Genomic DNA, 23,119 nt, shown 5'->3' with positions numbered 1-23,119 from the left:
AAACTCCTGCCAAACCAGGGCCACTCTCTAAGCAGGCAGACAAGAATTGTAATGCCAAAATGAGCCTACAAAGGAGGAGGTGCTTAATCATTCTGGCCTTGCATTAGGGCATTTGTTTGAGAGAAGCAGGTAAAAACTGGGATTACGGACCAGCCTTCCAGATTTAGTGTGTATTTCAAAATTGGCCGTCTTTAGATGAAATTAAAGGCTGTCCTGGAACCAAAATCCCCACTGAACAAGGTGCCATGGCACCGCTCCCTCCTCTCCTTCTGGCCTTGTGCCCACCTGCACGGCGTGCAGGGTGCAGGCGGCTCACACCGGGGTATGCGGTGTTGGGGGTATTGCAGTCCCTCCCGTGCTCAGGAAAACCCCTGGCACCAGCATCTGTTTTCTGCTCTGAGACTTTGGAGATGCAGGGAATTGTGCTGAAGGCGAGCACGACTCCTGCAGCGTCAGATGAAGCGAAGCACCAACAGCACGCTGGCAAGCGTGCAGGCCCTTTATGAACTTTGGTACACGCAGCTTGGCTGAGTTTAAGCACGCTGGACCCATCTTTGCCTGCAGGAGCATAAGTCACCTCCCCGCAGCTGGCCACGCTCTTACCGGACCAGAGCAGCGTTTGCTGGCAGACACCAGGGCTGGAAGTTTCAAGCTGCCGCACTGAGCTTTAGGAGGACTCAGCCCTGAGCCTGCTGAAAAGCTCTGAGGGGACGGCTGCTTTCCCAGTGCCTCGGGACCGCGGGGCAGCGCTGCCAGCCTGGCCCCGCTGCTGGCACAGCCACAGGGCGAGGAACGACAGCCTCTGCCGTGCGCCGTCCTACATAACTGAGACAGCTTACAGCAAAACAACAGTATAACCCTAGAAATGGCAATCTGGATTCACAACTACAGTCCAGCCTGCACAAGCACCAGTGGGAGGCAGGGTTAATTCATAAGGCAGAAGGTATAAAAACCCGTAGCAGCAAGGCAGGAATAACCTGCCCCCACACAGGTAGTTTTCTACTCCCAGTCAGAAATCCCTACAACACCTAAGAGGAGCTGTAATACCCCTGCCATGACTCCTGTGAGCAGCAGTCCTCATGCCTTAGCCAGAAGCATCGCTCCTCTGCGTCTCCCCGGGTGCTGGGCACGTGCTGCACCCGCAGAGGGAGGTCCCCGTGTTCGTTACCTGGTGGGCAGTAATAACTTCCTTTACAGTTCATCATTTCATTGCTTGGTCCCTGCTTCTTTTTGCTGTGAGTCAGCCCCGCAGCCAATGTCAATTTTAAATACTCTGGACTGGCAAAACTGAAATCATCTACCGACTCCCTGCACCACAGCATCCTCGTGCCTTGCCAGGGCACCCGGCTCTGCGGCATCTCCGGAGCAGAGCATGCTCCCCGCTGAGGAGCGCAGTCGGTATTGACCAGCCGCTGCTCTGCCTGCCTGCTCATCTATCATCTATAAATAAACGTGTACCTGCTCACATTTACAGAAACAGCGACGCTGTGAGAAGCGCGAGTGAATCACTACGGGGAGGGCATCATTACGAATGGGTGCCTCCACCCTGCTCAGAACAGACTACCAGTTTTATGGCTCCTCCAAACCAACCGTTACGTTAAATCCCACCCTCCTTGTTTGATCCCATTCTTTCCCACATCTCTGCATACAAGAGAGCTTCTCCAGGCCCCCACTAGTTTTGCAGCATTCGTCTCTGCCTTCACCCTGCACAGCTCTGTTCAATGCAGGTTGCCCAATAACGCTCACAATATTCAGGCTAGACTGTGCCACTGATGGATACGAAGGCACCGGGATACCTTCGCTGCTACTCACTATGCCGTCTCTTACATTGCCAAACTGCCTGTTTAATTGTGGCAGTCCCTGCACAGCAGGCAAAGCCTCCCCGAGGTGGCTGCAATGACATCTCGGCTCCTGCCCAGCACTCGCACAGCGTCAGGCAGCGCTTGCAGGTGGAGCACCAAGAAACAGTGCTGAAATGGCACAGAGACGGCGCAAAGGGCGGTGGGCAACACAGCAGGTAAATACACAGAGACAGGCAGCAGGAGGCTGAGGATGAAGGAGGGAAGTTACCGCACCAGGGCCGAGGGACACCACCTACAGCTCCTCAGGGACAGGAGCAAAGCACAGCGATTCTGCTGTCTCCTGTAACTCAAGGACCGAAGACAAGAGTATGATCTCACTCCCCGATGTGAAGCACTCGGAGATCACAGCTGGATGATGCTTGAGAGGAGGAAAAAATTGTTTTACTAACATATTCGGGAAAAAGCAGCTGGATGCGCAAAGAATATGGAGATAGCCACAAGCTGAGAGTCATGACACATCGCTATCCAGAAAATATATCACTGGAACCAGCCCTGCTATCTGACCCATCTACTGCAACGCAGTTTCCTTGCTGGCAAACCGTGACTCGGGACAGCATCGCCCACCCGCTCGATCCACACTGCCTTCGCTCCCGGCCCGCTGCTCTGAGCCACGCAGCCGCTCGCATCCTACCAGGAATGCACAGCCACGCCAAAATTCGCCCCGGGTCTTTTGAGGACATCCCCTCCCCGAATCTGCACAGGGACAGAGGAATGCCCAAGTGCGCCCCGCGGGCATGGGGTGAGGAGCAGGGGCTGCTCCGTTAGCAGGACACACACCTGGCAAGTGAGGGATGAGAAACTGATACTGAGAGCCTGCAGCTGCAGGCAGACACCCCTTAAAAAAATGGTTAAAAAATGAAAAGAGGAAAGAAAGAGCCCCAAGCAGAAATATTCCATGGAATGAAAAGCTCGTCTGGGAGAGCAACATCACAGCGATCGACCGGGACTGGTGCAGCGGGAAGGACGCCAGTGGTCCTCCGGCACAGCCAGGACATCCGTGGGACTCACCCGCCCGTGGGCTGGCACAGGCAACATGCAGCCACCTCCGCTCAGACCCTACCGGCTACCCCCTGCCAAGGAGGGGCTGGTCACCCCGGAGAGGCCCACAAGGGCAAGCTGGTCTTGAGAAAACATCCTCCTCACCAGCAAGCTGACAAGTGTAAATCACAGGCAGTAAACCTCAACAAGCATAGATTGCAATGAGGTACCAATTATGAGAAATGAAGCCATGGGAGCCGCGTGGTGCAGCTGGGTGCGAAGGAAATCACGTTTCCTTCTGGTAGCTTTAAATGTCACCTCCCGGTGTCACTGACACTTCCCCTCCTCTGACAAACCTGGCCCCCCCCGGCCCATCGCTGCTCTGCTGGCAGAGCCCTCCTCAGCAGCGCTGCTGCCCGTGCCCTCTGCTCAGCCGGGGCGACCAGGGCTGTACTCCAGCCAGGTAACCGTGTCCCACCGACTGACAGAATAGCATCACCACGTTATTGACATTATTTTCCATCTTGTTTTATACATTCTGATGTTTTGTTCTGTATTTTAATGAGTGAGTCCTCATAAAAAAGCAGAGATTTTTCATGGCGGTGCTGACAAGGAAGCCTGTGGGACTGCAGTTAATTTAAAATCCAGCAAAATGTAGAAGCTGTCTGAATTTCCTCCTTGCAGTACGCATTGCCTGTATTTATCAACAAACTCCATCGGCCTTTGAAGTCTCACAGTTTCCTCTAGTACAAAATAACTAAGCCAGGGACCAGCAATGCAGAGCCGCGGAGCGAGGGAGGCACACAGACCAGCTCTGGAGGGTTTGCAGGGGCCCCAGAGCCCCAGGCTGTCCTGAATTAGGATTCTGGAAGACACGGAGAGCTGCTGCTCTGCATAAAGTTCAGGGCATCGCTCTGCATCATACCCTAAGTGCCTAGTTTCCATATTAACCTCACACGAGGGGAAACCTAATGAAAGCTCTCAAAACCCTTGAGCGTTAGCTCCAGTCAGTGGTCCGCTTTGCTTTACTCTCTCTCTCTGTTTCCCCACTCCCGTCTCCTGTTTTGCCTTTGCTCCTCATCTCCATCATTCATCCTGCTGTTCCCAGCCCTGTGCTATCAAAAACATAAAAACACTATATGGGGGGAAAAAAACACTCTAATGCATTATTTGTACATCATCTTAACATTTATAATGTAAAGTTTTAACGTTTTGGACAGGTGAAACTGAAATCCCCTGCTAAAAGATCCTGTTAGAGTTTAAGCCCTTCTCCCCTCATGTAGCCACCACCTGCTAGACATAAATACGTTGTGTAATCCCATCGGCGCTTGCCATCACAGCGCTCTGCTCGGGGTGACGCGGTTTCTCTTCCCAGACCCTGATTTTCCCTGCCAGCTCAGGGGGAGAGGGCAGTAAAGGAATTCTCCTTCGGGACACTCTCTCCTGCCTGTTGCACTGGGACCTCACCTTGGCTGAAGATGTCACATCCCACCAGAGCCCACGCAAATTCCTCCTGTGGAAGACAGCTTCATTCTGCTCTTGGCGGCTCACGCTATCTTCCCCAAACCCAGATTCCCACGCCCAGTGGTCCCTTTACTCTCAGACAGTCTCCCAGACCAGCTCCACTGCCTTACTGATGATCTCTTCCAAAGGTCCTGCCTCGTGCAGCTCTGCCTGGATCACGCCAGCGCTTCCCATACTGCCCTTACGGATGTTGTTACGGCTTTTGATTTTTCAGGCCTTTCTGATGAATTTCTGTTATCTTTCTGAAACTCCCCTTCTGAAGCTGGCACAGCAAGTGTTTTCAGTGTCTCTCCTTCCTCAAGATGCTGAGCCCTGTAAACTGTCGTCCTTCACTACTCCACATTTTCTGAACGGTGGCTACTCCTGTAACTGCGCACAGGCAGCGCCAGTGCGATGTGCAGACAAATGCAGCACAGCCGCTCCCCCGATGCACTCCGGAGGCAGCGGTCCCTGGCGGGGATCGCCGATGGAGCACGAGCCCCCCCAGAGATCCTGGCCTGGGACACACGACCACAGCCCTTCCCCACCAGCGAGCCGCCCCACCGCTGGGCGCTGGCAGCCCTCCCATTCCTGCACCCCAGGCGTCGCGGTTTGTCCCCACAGCAGCTCTGGACTGCATCAGTCATTGGAACTTCAACTCCTCAGACTCAGCCAATCCTTCCCAAATACTGCTCCAACCACCCCGGACCTCATCTCCTCTTCCACACGTCAGATCAGATTTAATGCTAGCCCGTTGTGTCTCCTCACTCTACCATCGTGCCAAGACCTTCCTCCGCTGCCAGGTGCTCCAGTTCACCCAGGACAAAACAGCTCTCCAGGAGGGTCCTGCAAACTCTGCCAGACTTCAGAAATCCTGCAGTATAGCTTTCAGACAAAAATGTCAATGTTTTAACCAATAGAATACGTGAAAGCCTGTCCAAATGCTCTGCTATTTATTTGGGTGTTAGGTTATATTTATTGTAAGAGCTGCGTGCATCGCTTGCTCTCTTTGAACAGCTGCAGATTTTTGCACGTATTTGGTAAGAACGGCCCAGCCGAAAGCTGGGACTACGGTGATGAGGGGCGACCTTCAGCCCTGGAGGCAGGGCAGGCACCTGCACCCCGGCAGAGAAGAGTGCTCTGCTGGGTGTCTCCGCTTGTCTGATCTAGTCCCATTTTAATTTTGCCCAACTGAAATAAATATTCCTGAAGCTTCGCTGGTATCCCAAATTGACAGCATATATTCTTATGGGAACTTTGAGGCAAACAGAAAAGGCTATTACAGAGACAAACACGCCTGGCACGGAGGTAATCTCACTTGAATATTGCTCAGATTCCCTTTTGGTTTATGAAAACTTAAAAGGTATTTGTCCTAGTTACTTCAGGAGCGTTTTGGTGTGCATTGAGGGGAGCCTCACATCTCAGAGATGTTTTGTGGTGCAGGTGGTTACTCGCATGCTTAAGGTGAGACTTGGTCCCGAGAAGACGTTCTGCCAAAGCAGGTTTCTCTCCTGCAGCAGACAGATGGCAGAGGGGAGCTGGCTTTGGGGTTCATACGGGGTCTGCAGCGGGGCCCTGCCGGGAGCAGCCGCCCCACAAGGGCTGGCAAGCCGGGAGCCTGGGGCGAGGGCAGGGCACAGGCCCTGCGGACAGGGTTGCAGTCCCGGAGGACAAAGACGATGGGCTGGCAGGATGGTGATCCTGGGAATGCCAGGCAAGCCCTTTGGCATGAGGCGGGTCCCAGAGCCTGCCAGGCACAGGCACCCCATGGCATAGCTCAGGACCTGAGCTCAGAGGCAGCTCCGCAGCCAAGGGGTGCCCCCGACGAGGCTTCCCGCACCCTCTTGACTCGGCCCCATCCCAGAGCCTGACCCCGGCTGCAGCTGGGGCAGCCGGAGCCCTCAGTGAGGGGCAGGAGCACACCCGGGGGAGGTGGAGACGAGGCCCTTCCAGCTCCTTTACCAACAAGTTTTTGGAGCCCACTTTTCTCTTTTAGATGGGAGGGCTGGACCAGATGACCTCCAGCTGTCCCTTCCAACTTAAATTACTCCGCAAGTCTGTAACTCCTCTGCCAACACCCGTATTTCCTGCACAAGGTCTCCAAGTCCAACAACTGGGGACTCTGTCTCCTCACTGTGCCCTTCTCCACAAAGCACTGCCCATCTCATTGCTTACCGGTGGAGCTGTCTGGGACTATGGTGTCACACTAGGAGCAAGAGATCCCCTACGTACGCTCTTCACTATCCCACCCTAAAATAAAACATCGTACCCCAAGTGCTGGGCACGGCGCTGGCATTGCTGTGCTGCTCAGTGCAGAAGGACCATAAGCAGCCTGGTGACCCAGGAGCACCCAGAGACGCGGGCAGCCTGTGCATCACCCACCCTCAGGGTCCCCCCCACACCCCGGGGATTTATTTTTGAGAAGCTGCTGTAGCGGGGCTCAGGCTACAGCTGAGACGCAGAGGGGAGTCAAATAAAACCGAGGCACAGAGGAGAGAATGAAACAAATTGTGGTAATTTCTTCTCAAATCCCTGATGCAGGTAGAACAAATCAAATGGATCTAACCCTTTCAAAAGCCAGGAAGGGAAAACAAATTGTCTAAAGCTTTTAATAAATAAATAAATAAACCAGTGACTTAGTACTTAGGGCAAAGATCTCATTCACATTGCCGAGGAAAGAAAGGTCTTGGGAATAGTGAATCAGTTCATATTGTTAAAAGTAATAATACTAAAAAAGAGATTGGGACAAGGCATTTGTTTTATTAAACCCCCCAAGAAGAGGTCAAGAATATTAGAAATAAAGTCCCCAGGTTCCAGTTGATGCAATAACTGCAGCTTTAGCAATTTCAGAAGAAGGATGTTTGTTCAAGGTGGCAAAGTGCCAAGAGTCTTCTGGGGAGGTGCTAGAAAAGGAGGCTCTCTGTGTTTACTTGCCGCTGAAGAGCACTGAGCTCAGTGCAGTTCTTACGGCGAGTATCCGGCTGAACAGGGCTCCACCACTCAGCCACGCACCAGCGGTTCACATTCGCTTTTGCAGAGATGCCTACGGACAGGACCAAAGGAGGAGGTATTTCAGAGAGCGGGGAGGATAATCCCTGCTTTCCTCAGCACGTGTCCTGCTCCGTAGGCACACGCCAGGGGCAGGCATCAGACAAGACACCGGGCTTGCCAGGTAGCCATTCTGATCCAGTGCAGTGTCTTAGGCTATGCCCCTCGATGCTAGCGTATGGGACTTAGGGATAATACGAGATTGCATTTATCCAGAGATCTACTGGGGAAGGATCAGGACACTGACTGTCCAGCAAGCTCTTGGACTACATTCATGACAATTTATTTTTATAGAGAAGGTGCAGAAAACAGCCGTAGAAGCTCTTTGAGCGCTTTGATTCCAAGTGGCTGAAAATGTGAAGGCAGAGGTAATGTTGGCAGGAACGATCCTGAAATGATCAGTGTTTGGCACGTCTTAGGAAGAAAGCAAGAAAGACCAGCAAAATATGAGCAGTGCATTTTGGGGCCAACCTCTATACGTTCTTGAATACTGGAGGCAAGGTTTCATGAGAGGTCAGCCCAGGGTGGGACATGGCCTCCAGAGGTCCCTTTTAACCCAAACTATTACATGATCCCATGATAGGGAAGGTGAAGGAAAACAGACTTCAGACCTATCCCAACATGGAGGATGCATAAGCAGCGAAGTAAGAAACCAGCTAAATCCTAAGACAATCATTGACTTCAAACACACTACATAAACTGGAAAACAGGAGTGATTGCTACGGACAGATGTAAAGGAAAAGCACAAGCCAACAGGAGCAAACATCTGGACAGCACAAGCATGGCGAGAGGCAGGTATTCATTCTGTAAATACACTGACAGCAAGAAAGAGATCCCAGGAATTGCTGGCAACTGTCGGTGCTCCTTTGGCTCACTGCAGAGAGGAAAAGCTTTCAATGGATGAAACTAAAAAGACCAATGTGCTTAATACTTGTTTGTCTTTAAATCAGAGATCAACCATGAGATTTCAGAGGCAGAGAGTTAAGATCCTACCTGGAAACCAAAAGCAGGAATTAATTAAGAATATTTGGATGTGCCTGACTACACATGTGGTAGGAAGTTTAAGAACAGATTGAAGCAATCTAAGAACACCTAAGGTCATCTTTGAAGGCTCATGTTATATAGAGAGTGTGTCCAAAAGAGTGGAAAATAGCAAATGGCCAAAAAGGGGGAAAAAGAAAAGCTAAAGAAATACCGTCACTTCACTTCTTGGAAAAAAACCATTGGAACAAATAACAAGCCAAAGTGTTTGTGCTTGCCTAGAAGGAAGCAACGCGGTAACAGTCAGAAGGGATTTGTCAAGGACAGACCGCAAGAGGAGCTGGCTGCCGAGCAGCAGCCGCATACCTTGGCCTTTGCTGGGCTCCTCACGGCTGCCCCGCGAGCACCCGACGGCAGGGCGGGAGCACGGCCCTCCAAAGCCTCCCCGTCAAAGGGCGCAGGTGCCCAGGGGCTGGCCTGGGCCAGTGTCTCCTTCAGCAAAACGAACGATGGACTGGAGAAGATCCCTGCCAAATCTACAGGCAGTATAAAGGGGCTGCAAAATACTCCAAAGAACAGCCTTAGGGTTTAAATGGATCCTGATAAACTGAAGGTACTAAATCTACGCAGGAATCATCAACTGCACAAGGATTCAGATAGGGAAACACTGGTTATGTAGTGGGTTTTGAGGGGGAAAAAACGTGGAGGCTATCACACGCTGAATGTGAGTCACACATCACACCATTTCATAAAACGCAATATGATGAGCTATCAAAACTACAGCCTGAAAAACAGGCAACACTGTTCTGCTGCCGCACTCCTCTGCTGCTGTGTGCCTGCGCCGGGCACCGCTCCGCCGGGAAGGAGGGGGACAGCGGGAGCCTGGAGAAGAGCCACGGCAGGAGCTCGCAGAAAAAAGACCTTTGGGAAGGGCAAGGCAATGGGGGCTAACAGCCAACAGAAGAGATGACACCGAGGAAAACACGGCAAGCAGTCTTCAGCGTGCGCAAGACTGCGGTGAGGGGGAAGCGAGCGAGCTCGTCACCGTGCCTATTCAGAGTAAACATGGCATAACAAACCAGTGGAAGAAATATTCAGATCAGACATTAGAAAACTTCCTAGTGGTGAGGAGGGAGGGAGGCAGGAGTGAGGAAAACGCCAGAGCACATCCATCACCGGGGCTTCCCAAGAACAGGCAGGATGAGCACAGTCGGCGTTCTGTAGGTTAGACCCTTCCCACTGGTCCTCCCTGGACCCCCGACGATCCACAGCACAACTGGGGGGTTCAGAGCCAACTGCATCGGCAGTAGCCTCCCCCAGGCTCGCTCCCAGGAGCGGTTTATTAGCACAAATGCAGCCAACCACCAAAAGACATTTGGGGACACGCCACGCGAGGCTCACCCAAGCCACGCTAGGGTGGATTAACCTTCGGCATCACCCAGGTCCTTTGCTCCAGGCTCCTTGCAGCCCTGCCCATCCCACTCAAGAGAGGCTCCTGGCCATGGTCCATCCCTCGCCACGGGGATGGTCGACCCCAGGCTCACGCCCCCCACCCCTGCTCCAGGGTCAGACCTGCGCTCCCACGCCCAGCCTCCTGGCCAGCCGGAACCGCTGCTCAGCCTCCGCGGAGGTCGGAGAGCTGCAGACCACGGGAGGACTCAGAACCACTGGCGTGGCTGAAGTCATGAGAGCAACACGGACAAACAACTGCTCCTGCCGTTAGGACAGCCGAACGCCAGCGCTGAGGCTACCGCCGGCCAGCCCACAGGCACGCGAGGTGCTTCTGCGCATCGTTTCTGGGAAAAATGAAACGCTAATGCTAAACTAGTTTTCATGTAAATCCTCTTTGCCATCCTGAATACATTTGCAAAACAATCAGAATAAAGAATTTTGGGGAAACATTGCAGACACTAAATTTTCTTGATATTTACTCTAATAAAAATCTGACCCAGAATAAATTCTTCTGCAAGACTTTTCAAGGAAGATGCGAGAGGACTCCGCATGTGTATGGATGCCTTGTCACTTACCACAAAGCGAAGGCTTTCTTGTTTGAAAATAAAACATCCCTGGGAACTGAGTATTCAGATGAGATAGGGATCACTGCACCACTCTTCCCCAGCCCTGGAGTAAATAAAAGCTCTGTCAAACCAACACAAACACACTGGGAGCTGACCGGGAGGGCAACAAGGCCAAACAACAAGTGAAAGAAATACTGGGCCAAACAAAATACCACTATTAATTAGCTGCTCTAAGCACTTGTTAGCACACAGCTTCATGCTGAACAGCAATGGTGCATGCATATATCTGTGTAATTTAAAAGAATATCAGCCCATGCGACTTGGAGAGCGGCATCCACCCAGCCCCCCCGGCCACCACGGGGTTGCAGCGACGCGGGGGCAGCCACGGGAAGGGCTGACACCCTCCCCAGGCACCACTGGGAGCCCCCGTGGCCAGGACGGGGGGGTGGCAGGCAGGAGGCCCTCTGGCCCCTCTCTGCTCCTCCAGGAGTGCCCGGCCGCCCACGCAGCAGTGCTCTCCAACAGGCACTGCCTGGTGACGGCCAGCCCCACACTGGAACGTCCCTTTTGTACTGCCCTGCTCACAGCCCGGGGCAGCCAACCCCTGCCCACCACCCAGGTGACGGGAGGGGACACGGGACAGCGGCTATCGGGCCCCAGCCTCGCTGCCTGGCCAAGAGCCTTTGCTTTTCCCCCGTGCTGAATTATCACCTCTGTTTTTCTCACATCACTAAGACCACCTCTGTACAATCTTGACAGCTCTGCACTTGCTCGTGCGTACCAGCCATTGAACACGCAGGTTGCATGCATGTGACTTTCACTTGCCCCAAACTCGGTGTAATGGATTTCATAATCCTCCTATCCCTGCAAAAATATACAAGTATATGAAAATAAAGGAGTAAAATGTACTTTTATATGCATTTTATAAAATGCATATAGCTAGGAATAATTAAGTCAACTCTAGCAATCCTTTAAAAGTTTGCACAAGCAGGAGACAGACGAAAATGGGGCAGACACTCCCTCCAGCAGCGCTTGGCAGCAGGATGAAGAGGCAGCTGCCTTCCTCTGCCCGTTCCGGGCATTTGCAGAGCCGCAATGGATGGCACAGCGAGCAGCCGTCCCGCCGGCTTCAGTCCAGAGCCGGTGAAGCCAGGTGCGAACACTCAGCAGGTATTTCGGAGGTCTGTGCACCAAGCTGAAGAGGAGCCCCAAGCCTGCGGCAGCATCCCACCGCTCCCACACTCGGCAGGGAACAAACAGGCCAACGCGGGGCCACCGGACGGGGCGGCAGCTACGCAGGTCGGAGCCGGCAGCACAGCACACCAGCTGCTGGCCACCGGCTCTTCCCGCAGCACTAGAGACCTGCTTTTGCAAGCCCCCCTCACGCTGCTGCCCACGGCAGACCCCAAATCCCCGACACCTCCAAGCCCAGCCGTGCCCCAGCTCTCCTCCCACCGGGAACTGCCCAGCTGGGTAAGGCTCGACTCTTCCCCAGCTGCCCTCCTCCTGCCTTGCCATCAGGTGCTCCAGATAATTTTGAGAATACTTTCAAAAGCTTATTGATTATAAAAGCCCACAGTATTTTTCTTATCCACACCAATCTCCTAATGCTTTTATAATCATACTGTGCTTCTGGCTTCAGCAAGTCCCAAGGCAGTGAATTCCTGAGCTAACTGCAGGGTGGAGAAAAGCCACCGTTCCGTACTGCCTTTGAGTGTGCTTGCCCTTAATTTCATTGCATGCTCCTTTCTCCTTGTGCTGTGAAACAGGCAGAGGTTCCCTATTTCCCTCTGATAAGCCATTCAGTATTTTCAATATTTTTAACATATTTCCTCCTATTCATCTCGTTTCTAAGGTAACAATCCCGCTCTTCTAAATCTCTCTTCAAAGTAGAGATTTTTTTTTTCTCATTCCTGATCATTTTCACTGCATCTCCGAAACCCTTTAACTCGCACTGTTCTTGCTGACCGGTAGTGCCCAGCCTGGTACGCGGCACTCTGAGGTGCCATCATTGATTTTGACCAAAGCATTAGACTGGTTTCCATATGATCGGCCATCACACTGTTAGGTCATCTAATATTGCTGCATTTTGGACTGAAGTTGCCATTGAGCAGAGGCCTCCATGCAGCTCTTTAGAAAACATCCTGCAACTTCTCCTGAGTTAAACTATTAATTAAGAATCCTAGCTGGTACCTGAGTGGTTCAACTTTTTCCCCTCTAGTAGCTATTTTATATTTATTTTCATTATTTTTTATTCACCGACATGTTTCTTTTTCCCCAGATTCTTCAGATTGCCTCACAGGGCCTCAGAGCCGTTTCTGCTATGGAGTTAACGTAAATAGCTGCCATCTGCAGATTGGGTCTTCAACACTCAAGTCCATTTCTTGGTCATTAGTGAACACAGCTATAACCCAGGCCTGGTACCCACTCTTCAAACTCCTGCTCTGGCCTCGTGGTATCAGTTTCTCGTCAGCCCTTTCCGAGCGGATGCTGCTTTACATCAGCCACGGCTGCGGTCGCTCTCGCCTCTCCACTAACAGAGGGCTTCCGAAAGCAAAGCCTGACCCCAGCGGTCACCAAAGGGACCCTCAGCCACGAAGGCTCTCCAGCAGCACTTCTGCTGTCTGAAGGGAGCAGCAGCCGTCCTCCTGGATCAGAACGGGCACCCACGCCTGGCTTCCAGCTGAAGACAAGCACCAGCTATGGCGAGCAGTGGCAGAGCCAACGTTCGCATTGCACACGGCCAGCGAGTGACAGGGAGCAGTGGGAGAACGCCAGGTCCACGTCGCTCCCACGCCTACGAGCCATGGAAACCACCCGAAGCACGAGGAAGGCCTCCCCACGGCACTCAGAGGGTCAGGCAAGGGTGTCCATCAGCCGTTCCCCGGCCCCAGTGGGTTCAGGAGAGCAACACCACCACTCGGGCCGTAAGCAGAATACCGATAACCGCAATAACCACAGGTCGGTTGGGACGCATTAGGTGTTGGCTTATCTGCAATGTGCCACCTCAAAGTATTAGTTTTCAGGATGCATTCATTGTCATAGCAACGACAAGCGCAACGCGGCATTTTGATGTACTTACCATTTTTCTGAGACGCAAGATTAGACCGAGGGCTGTGGAGAAGATCGAGGAAAAAACCCCTCGGCACTTGCTCTGGGCCCTGGGCAGCCCTGCTCCCTGCGGCGTGCGGACAGGGAGACACAGGGCCGCATGGGGCTCCACCGGCCTTCCCGCTCCCCACCTGCCGCCCAGGGTCTCTGTGGGTGCCTGGCCCCATGCAGGCACGGGGGCTCCAGTGGGTGCCGAGGCACGCGCCAGCCATGGCACGGGGCAGCCTCGCTCTGCCTCCCCTCAGCCTCTTACCTGGCCTTGCTGCGGCTGCTCCTCCGGAGCGTGGGCAGGTCGGCCTCCTTCTCCTCCTGCACCCGCTGCAGGGACGGGGAGCGGCTGTGGGCACTGCGGGCACTGCCAGAGCTTGCCAAGCTGCCATCCCCTGCCCCGGCCCCCGCCGCCGCCTCCTGCATCTGTGCCAGCAGCTGCGGGGGCAGGCTGCGGAGCGAGGGCACCGGCGAGTAGGACGCCCGGCTCTCCGCCTTCAGGTTGTTGTCGCTGGCCGAGCGCTGCAGGATGCGCGGGGAGGACAGGCCGCCGGCACCGAGGATCCGTCTCCGCTTCGTGTAGCTAGGAGTTTCTCTGAAAGGCACTGCAAAAGAGTCGGGGAGAGCAGCATTAGCTACAGGGCGCGCAGCGTGAAGCCGGTGATAGCCAGCCATGGCTGGCTGGGAGGTGGCGGCAAAGCAGGAGGGCTGGGAAAGCACGCGGAGCGGGGCTGGGAGGGCAGGAATGGCCAGGACAGAGAAGGACACAGCTCTGCCTGCTTCCAGCTGCTCTCCCTGCACCACCCCAGGGAAACCGCCCCAGGAGCACGCGGGGCAGGCGAGACTGACCACGGCGCACCGGTGTGGGGAGGATTTGGAGGTGGCATCTTGGGAAGCATTGAGGAACGCTGCCAGAGGGGAAGGCAGCACCAGCAAGGGCAACCAGGGAGGGTGCCAGCCCATCTCCACCTGCCACCCCGGTTTGGAGGCGGCGACACATGCACAGGGCATTGACGCTGGCAGTAACCCCAGCCACCGCTTACTCTTGTGTTTCAGAGGCAGGGAAGGCCTAAATCTATAGCTTCAGGCATTTGCCAAGTGCAAGCCTGGAAAATACAATGCACAGAATAAAACACCAGCGACTCCCTGCCCTGCCTGACGCTCTACCTAACCCTCGGGAGCGTGCGGAAGAAACGGACCTCACAAAGCCACCTGAAGATGCAAACTCCTGCCTCTGCCTGCAGCTCTGCAGAGGAAGAAAGAGTGGAAACGGGGAACCCGACCTGGTCACAGGGGAGGAGGGTTCTGCTGCGGAGCCACAGCACTGCAGACCTCAGGTCAGGAAAGACATATTTTCCTAAATTTTGTTTAATGAATACACTTCCATCCTGGAGCTTAACATGCTTAAAGTTTGTCTGACGTGTGTGGCAACGTCCAGCGGGGAACCCAGAGTTGACAATATCCAGCCCATTTCTGGTGCAAACCTAGTGGCAAAAGCAAGGGGACAGGTAAAGCACGCAGAGGTCTCCTGCACTCCTATGCAAAGGCATGCTCAGAAGCAGCGTGATCCCGCTAACAGGGGACCTCCTGCCTCATCCACATTCAAGACTCCCCTGGCTTTGTCCTTCCAAGGCCGCCTCTCCCACTGCAACTTGCACAAAGCGTGTGAGCCCTGAACACGCTCCGATGGCCACTGCCACGGGGCTGCAGAGGACGGGGGCAGCCAGGGGCCTGGGCAGGATGCTGCCCGACGTTGAGCGATGCCTCAGGCCCCTGTCACCCTCGACTGAACACCTTGAAGGCACTTCCCAGCTGTGCTGCACAGCCATAATCAGAATATTTTCCCAAGGAATATTTTAGATTCAAAGTACAAGGATTTCAGGCTCCTGTAAATCTTCCTGTTGTCATAGCAACGCAATGCATTTGTTCCCTGATGAGTTTCAGCCACGCGGTGGAGGAATTTCTGCCGGCAGCATCCGTACTCCCCGCAGCGGCTCAGCCCGGCTCCCCAGCCTTCTACTGCCGGCTGCCTGCCCACAGCCTCGGTGCTGCCATCGCCCCACGTCCAGGCCACCCCGACAGGAAAAATGGGTCAAAATGGTCACCCAGAGGCCACAGACAAGAAGGGATGTCAGAGGGAAAGAAGCAAAGCCTGGGCCATGGATGTGATGCAGTCCGGGGCAAAATGTGCTGTGGATTCAATGCCTGGGAGCTTGCAGGACTGTAGCACGCAGGACGCTGATGCCTCTCCTACCAACACAACACGCTGGAGAGGAAGGCACAGTCAGGGCTAACTACAATCATGTCACAGGCAATGCTGAACAGGTTTGGTTGACGAGGACTGCCGACCCAAGTTCATGTGTCATCCAGACACACGACAGATCTCCAGGAGACATTTAATTTTGTACTACATCACTTCTCATAGAAAACCACTTTAAAAAATCAGAGAAGCAAACATTAAATGGATGCATGTCACGGTAACCGGCAGATCTAAAAATTATTAGAAATTGGAGACAGTCACCGGAAACGCAAGGAAGATTCTTGCTAGTCCCAAAGAGCTGTTTTCAAACCAAGCCAAGTCAGTAACTTTAAGCATGGCTCTTGGAAAAAAGTACAGAATTACTTTTAGTAAAAGTGCCAAACGCTGCCTGGTGATAAAAGCACATCAGTCAGTACCTGAATACCTTTTTGAACCAAAGGCCAAGGCACAGACTGGTCAAGTGAGCACACAGATGGTGTACTTCCAGGGACCACCACCACAGGTGAAACCGAGTGATCTTTGGGGAAGTTTAGGTTGGATATTAGGAAAAACTTCTTCACCGAAAGGGTGGTCAAGCATTGGAACAGGCTGCCCAGGGAAGCGGTTGAGTCTCCATCCCTGGAGGTATTTAAAGGACGGACAGACGTGGTGCTTGAGGACATGGTATAGATGGCCTTGGCAGTGATAGGTTAACGGTTGGACTCGATGATCTTAAGGGTCTTTTCCAACCTTAATGATTCTGTGATTCTATGATCAGGGGACTGTAACCTGAGAAAGGCCATGAGCTCACAGCGTCAGTCAACCAAACACAGCTCAGTGCCCTTCTGCCAGAACAGCGTCAATCTGAGCCTGTTGCACCTAAGGTGGGGAAAAGCGACGCCCCAGAGAGGTGGTCTCAGCAGTGCTCCACCAGTAGGCAGTGTCACAGCTGGAGAAACGCCAGGTTTGGATCCGCACCATATGAGAATTTTGGTAAACAGGAAATATTCAGCAAGAAAAAATTGAAGACCTAGAAAAATCTGCCTGGGCCATTCCTCCCCCCATCCTGGGAGAAGCGGGAGCAGCAGTCAGCCCTTTGCAGATGACCGGTGCCACCCGTGCTCCACACCAGCTGCTCAGGCAGGGTCCATGCTGCGCTGATCCCTGTGCACGTCCATTGCCAGCAGGAGGCAAAAAGGGCCACTCAGAGCACCAGAACCAGAGCCAGACCCGTGCTGAGGTACTGGTCCGGTTCATCGTTCTTCCGTGCGCGACTGGGCTCAGCATCAGTGGTCTTGACACCAAACCAAGAGAGAAAGAAACAGAAAAACAAGAGTGCAATGATGAAAACTTTAGACAGCAGCAGTTGGCCTGGGCTTGCTTTAGTGTGTTTTATAAATTAGTTTCTTGATATTAATTGCCTAGAAAAAATCATAACTGTATGTTGAACTAATCGTATGCAAGCTTACTGTAAAATAACCCTATTGGCAAGCTGCTTTTACCACATCGACAAAAGAAAAGAAAAAAAAGAAAAAAGAAAGAGAAAACAAAAAAAGCAGAGATTTGTCTTGCAAGGGATGAAAGCAGCACACCAGGCAGGAGATGCTCTTGGTCTGTGCTAGATCTCCTCTGCTCCTGGTTGTCTTAGCTTAACTGAAAAGCAGAAGCCTGTTCCAGTCCCTGCTTCTCCCCACCGCACAGACTTCACACCAGGGAGACGCTGAAGGGTCGGGGCCAGGTTTGGAGGCGGAAGATCAGCACAGTTCGTGGCGAGACGTTCACAGCAAGCAACAATTATTGGGCAATGAGACACAAACAGGTTGCTCAAGGACTGACTGGTAAAAGGGAGGGTACTTTATAATTCTTGACACAGGTCAGGGCAAGTGCTTTAATTTAGCCTGTCAAATAAATCACCTGGTCACGCATTTCCACACTCTATGCAAGAGCAGTCATCACCTCATATATTCAAAGTGCTCCCTCCCAACACCAAAATTATAGCATCCGCCTTAAAAACAAAGAAAAACACCACCTCTGTCTCAGATTCACGTCAGAGAGGAAGGGCAGAGTGGCTGGAGAAAGCAGCCCAGGACCGCTCTGCTACTCGCTAATCCATTCATCATAACATCAAGTATGAGAGTCCCTGAAGCACAACTTAACATAGCATTTACAGGAGTAAACGAGAAGGGATCCAGGTCACATAACAGGTTGTAAAGCCAAAGTTTTCCCATTCCAGAAGCATATTAAGATGACAGTACTATAGCTGCAAAGGCAATCTCCTGAAAGACAGGGTGCACCTGCACAATCTGTGTAATTTTAATTTGGCCCCCAGTGCACAGTAACCGCACGCGAGGTGGGATTCAGACAGACTATTTCATTTGCCAAAGTGGGATTTAGGAGCAAGGGAGTCACACGAGTCTGAAAAATGAGTGGCAAAGCCTGCTCTCCAGCACTATCACAAGAGCACAGGCTTTCAGCTGATATACATTTAGATTGCAAAGTTCCCTAGGCTCTCAGGTGTCCAAACATGCTCTGATGTCTTCTCACCCAAGCAGCTGCAGCCAAGGAGCCAGGCTGCCTACTCTGGCACCCAGACGAAAGCTCAGGGGGACTCAGAAAAGCCCTCAGGAGCCTCAGAGCAGAGGTCCAGATGATGGAAACCTCACCTGCCCTGACTTCAGTGCTTAATTTCTGGCACCTGGACTGCCTCGGGGCCCATTTCAGGGCCACTGTGCAGCCAGGAAGGCAACTGGACCAAGACCAGATGTTTCTACACAGAGGTTAGAAACCTAGAAATGACAGTACGTGCCTGGGAAAGCCTGGCTTTCACCGAGAACGCCGATGAGCAGACATCCAGGCAGCTTCACAGGAGGGGAGCAATCAGAGGAATACAGCTACCACTTGTGTGAGTGATATAGGACTTCTCTCTCCAGATGCTCCAGAGCTGCTCCAAAGCCCTCATCTAAGCACAGACTTATGTCCAGCCAGTCTGGAAGCTCTGCCATGCAGATACAGCGCAAGCCTGGGTCTTTCTGGAGAGAAATTAGATATATTCAAGAGATACAACCATGTTCTTGGCCATGATACACAACAAGGTGGAGACAGCAAGGGAGACAAAATCTGTTGCACATGGCAGAAATGTGGAAGAGAAGATTGCCTGTGCCACAGCCAGATAGCAAAAGGGACAGGAGACACCCACACTGCATGGGATGCGGGCTAGCGCAAATCCGTAAAGCAGGTCCTGAAGCAAAAGAGGAACCGGTGGAGGCAGTTTGATGTTGAAGGGTGCGATGGATGCACTTATTTGCACAAGACAGACCGGCAGGAGATCAGCATTTGGCACAGTCACAAGGACAGCAAAGGCACCAGGAACATGTCTGGGGGCTGCAGCAGCCAGAAAATCGAGGCCACCGCAGACACAGGGCAGTGATGCGGGCAAAGGACGACCGCAGTCTGCTCTGACAGCAGCGCCTGGCTCAGCGCTGAAGCCCTCTAGGCATCCTCTTATTGCTGTTTTTACATTGGCCTTTCCTAGGAGAGGTAAGCAAGGGTCCAACAACCCTAACACGTGATTTGCTGTTTACTTCTCTCCCTGGGGGAGCACCATGTGTTCAACAGCAAAAGTCTTGGGGAAAGCCTTTGCTGTTCTGAGGGAGATGAGGGAAAGACAAGACCTTCCTACTGGGGCTGGAAGTGCTGAATTAACCGTAACTCTTTGTTTTGAGCAGCGTGCTTCAGAGGCCCTGGCTCCCTGACAGAGAACAACACACAGACCAGCCACGTGCTCACAACAGCTGAATTACATTTGTGTAGCTACATCCAGGCCTCCAGAACGTGCAACAGTCCCAGGCCCATTTAATGTCTTAAAAACGCCTGCCTCTGCCCGCGCTGTCCTGCAGGACGGCCAGCGCTCAGCTCCTGCACCGTGCCAGTGAGGATGCCGTGGTCCCACGTGCTCTGCTGGCTCTAACTGAGGGCTGTCCTCCTCCAGCACAGCAGACTGGCTTTATTCAGCCAAAAATTAGGTCACTCTCAGCTTTAGAGAGAGCTTAGTCCTCTTCTGTTCAGAAGGACGTTGAGCAAGGCTCCTTCATGCCGCTCTCCCTGCTTCATCCTCTGTGTGAGCCCCAGCTTGTCACTGAGATGGGACCGTGCCCTGTCCCCTGCCGGCCATTGTCACAGCAGTACGAAGGACTGAAATCACGCTCCTCACCAGAAAGAAGGTAGCCGAAAGGGAAGGCTGGAGAGGGCTCCCGGCAGGCTGGGGATCTGCTGTAGGACACGAGACATGTCTCATCCAACAGCTTCCCAACGGCAGAAGGCGGAGGTCCCCTGCCCTGTCCCCACCCCCTCGTCTGCTCCCACCTGCACTGGGTGCCAGCCCCAGGCATCAGACCAGCCCGCCAGCTCAACTCATCAGCCGCCTGGGAAGCACACGCAGCAAAATAAAACTAATGAATAACTGTGCAACAGTAGTTTTCTGGCTCAGTGAAAAACCAGCACCATGCAAGAGCTAGGGGCAGGAAAACACGCAGGAGCAAGGTGGACTGGTGGACAAGACCCCCCTTAGGCCAGGAGCTGAGACCAGCGCAGCCCTGTCCTCGTGCCAGGGAAGCGCAGGAGGAACCGCAGCCGGCCGCAGCACCAGGGCTGCCTGCCTCCAGCCGGCCGAGCTACAGCAGTGGCTGGGAAGCGGCTTCATTACACCATCCTCACGGGGCCAGGGACCACCAGGGCAGGAGCCAGCCAGGAAAGAGCGAGAGAGGGCGTGCACAGCAGGGCGTTCGAGGAAGCCCCCACAAGCCAACAGCAGAGAGGGAAGCGGCCCAGTCTGGCTACCTGCACCCTCGGGCCCCTCGCAGAGGCAGTCGAGAGGTTTGCGAACAAGGCTCGGAGAGGGCAGGTTTCCCCGCGGGGAGCACGGTCCCCGACCAGAACCAGGGCAGCCAGCCCAGCGCAGGCAGGGGGACATGGCCACTGTCCCCCACAGGCTGGGGGAGCGGAGCGCCCAGCCAGGACACAGCTCCTCTTCCCCCAGCCTCGGAGCAGACACAGGGCAGCAGGAAGAGACCTTGGACCTGGCATGAGACCCGAGGAGCTGCTCCCCAGCCAGGATCTGATGTGCCAAACCTCAGCGTGGAGACTCAGGCTTTGTACGGGCAGTTTACTCACAACACCAGTTTATAACAGGAAGAGCCGATTTGCCTCGGCTTGGCAGGTGAACTCCTCACCAGGAGCCTCCAAGGTGCTCTGGCATGCCGTGATGGCCCAAACCACAGAACGAGTCCCGAGGCACAATTTGGCCGGCCTCGTGGGCTGCACAGCCGGCTTTCTCCCTGCTCTCAGCCTGCCAGAAGCTGGTAATCACAACAATAAACTGTTGAGCCTGAACCCCAGCCACCGTGGGCCAGAAAGAGGATCGTTTCAGGCTGCTGCCAGGTAGCCGATTCTGATGAAGGTTTCCCCATCCCCCAAATCCACTGTCCCCAGTGGGGAAGGGAGGGAAGTGAGAGCAATAAAGAAAAAAACTTTGTGCAGTTCATACAATCAGCTTTGAAGATTCTTTTCTATACCTTCTCAAGAGTTTAATCAAAGTATGTTTACTGGGTTTCTCACAGCAAAATGAATCACTTCAGTTACCATGACAGCGCTGCTCGAAGCAGCACAACTGTGCCCCAGTCAGCCCGTTCATCTGACGCTCTCGCGTTTGCTTTCTGCCCTCCAGAAGGGGAAATGCATGGCTCTCGACTCACAAACGCCTCTCACCGCTCAGGTGTGGTGGGAGCAGGACGCAGCCAGGGCTCCCCAAGGAGTTCCCAGCCCCGAGATGCTGCGCCGGCACCTGGGCGGCACCTGGACCACGCTCCAAACAACCCCGAGCTGCAGTCTAATGAACCAAAGTGTAATCAACACTCGGAGGTTATTTAGATTTGCTGGCTCAATGTTAAATATTCATGTAAAAGAGCAAAAGCACACAGAGTGCAAATGTCTCCACAGTTCCAAGCTGAGAGGCCACATTTACATTTTAATAGTGGAAAATTACAAAGCAAACTGGAGAAGGTGCATAGCATCTCCCCGCACGCGGCAGATTATGCCCAGGCTACTCTCCCAGGTAGGAGGGAGAGGCTACTCCAAGAGACCTTCCAGGTATTTTTTTTTCTAGGAATGAAAACTAAAGGAAAAGGACGAGATGATGAGGCAGACCAGAACCTCTCGGCTCCAAAGAGGGAGCTGCCAATTTACCTCGGTACTGAGAAGCAGTCCACCGAAAGTAATTATACCCTCATCATATTTTTTAAATTAAAAAAAAAAAAAAATCGTCCTCCAACCGTTTCTCCAGCCATCTCCATTTGCCTCTCAGGTACCGATCTTCACAGCTGATGCTGCACCCCTGGACACAGCCCCTCGGAGCCACCCCTCCTCACCTGAACGCAGGTCTCTCGCCTCATCCTGCTCAGGGCCAGCCCTTCAGAGCTGGAAACAGATTTTACTCTGCATTTGTAAAACTTAAATTGAAACTGCTAAAAATACATGTCAATTAAACTCGCTAGTTTTCCCCTACAAGCAATTCTCAAATGTGCTGACAATTCACCTGTGAGTAGTACTCTGATATGAGATTTTTCAGCCTTTCTCTTCAGATAAAATCCGTCAGCCTGATGCATCTCAACACTGCAAATTTTCCCTTGCAAGAGGCTTGGTGCATTCTTCATTCCTTTGTGTCACCCTGTCACATTCAGCACATCGAGGGTCCTGCTTGGACTATCAGGCCATTGCTAACCCCCCCCAGGAGATCCTAACAACCGCTCAGGCCTGTTACAGGCAGCACACAATTAATTAACAATGGTGATAACAGAAAATCGGAGAAATCTAACGAGTATTTCTGATCTGTCTTTGAAAATAACTCCCATACATACTCTGCACTGGCAAAAAAATGCACCCAAGACCAAAACGGAGCGTTGAAAACTTCCCCCACAATTCCAAGGATAGCAGTAACTGACGCTGGTTCAGTTATGTACATTCAAATTAGCAGGTCGAACGCTTCTGCAGCAAAGTTCAAAAGAATTTGCACTACAGCTCACTGAGTTGCTGGCCTATATTTATAATACTCCTTCAAAAGCTCCAGCGATGGGAGGCAGCTTTGAAAGGGTCAGTGGGATGATTCCGATAACGGTAAAGAGCTTAGCTTCTTATCATTTCTAGGAAAAGCTTGGAAAAACTGAAACAGGACACTTATCAATTAATAAAAAGGAATGAGAATTTAATGGATATGAGTGAGGATGGCTTTAAGAGCTCAAATCTCACTGACAAAAATACCTGCTGACATCATAAGTGAAACTGTTGACCCTGTGATATTCTGATTATATGCTACCACTGGACAAGTTACCAGAGCACAT

At 52.8% G+C, this 23,119-nt stretch overlaps 1 protein-coding gene across 8 annotated transcripts in view; it reads right to left on the bottom strand.

The window, feature by feature from the left end:
• The window catches only part of SHANK3 (SH3 and multiple ankyrin repeat domains 3), a 375,879-nt gene that overhangs the window by 222,836 nt on the left and 129,924 nt on the right, over positions 1-23,119 (bottom strand). For all 8 annotated transcript variants that reach the window (XM_087764022.1, XM_087764023.1, XM_087764025.1 and 5 more), the window contains exon 12: positions 13,755-14,094. In XM_087764022.1, the coding sequence (XP_087620148.1) occupies positions 13,755-14,094 (340 nt within the window). The remainder of the gene's footprint in view (positions 1-13,754; positions 14,095-23,119) is intronic.

This window comes from Nipponia nippon, unplaced genomic scaffold (assembly GCF_047370975.1).
Source record: "Nipponia nippon isolate SJK-2023a ecotype South Korea unplaced genomic scaffold, ASM4737097v1 scaffold_3, whole genome shotgun sequence".
In the NCBI taxonomy this organism is placed as follows: Eukaryota; Metazoa; Chordata; class Aves; order Pelecaniformes; family Threskiornithidae; genus Nipponia; species Nipponia nippon.
Note: the sequence above shows the minus strand (reverse complement) of the source record. Positions and strands in the feature narration are given on the sequence as shown.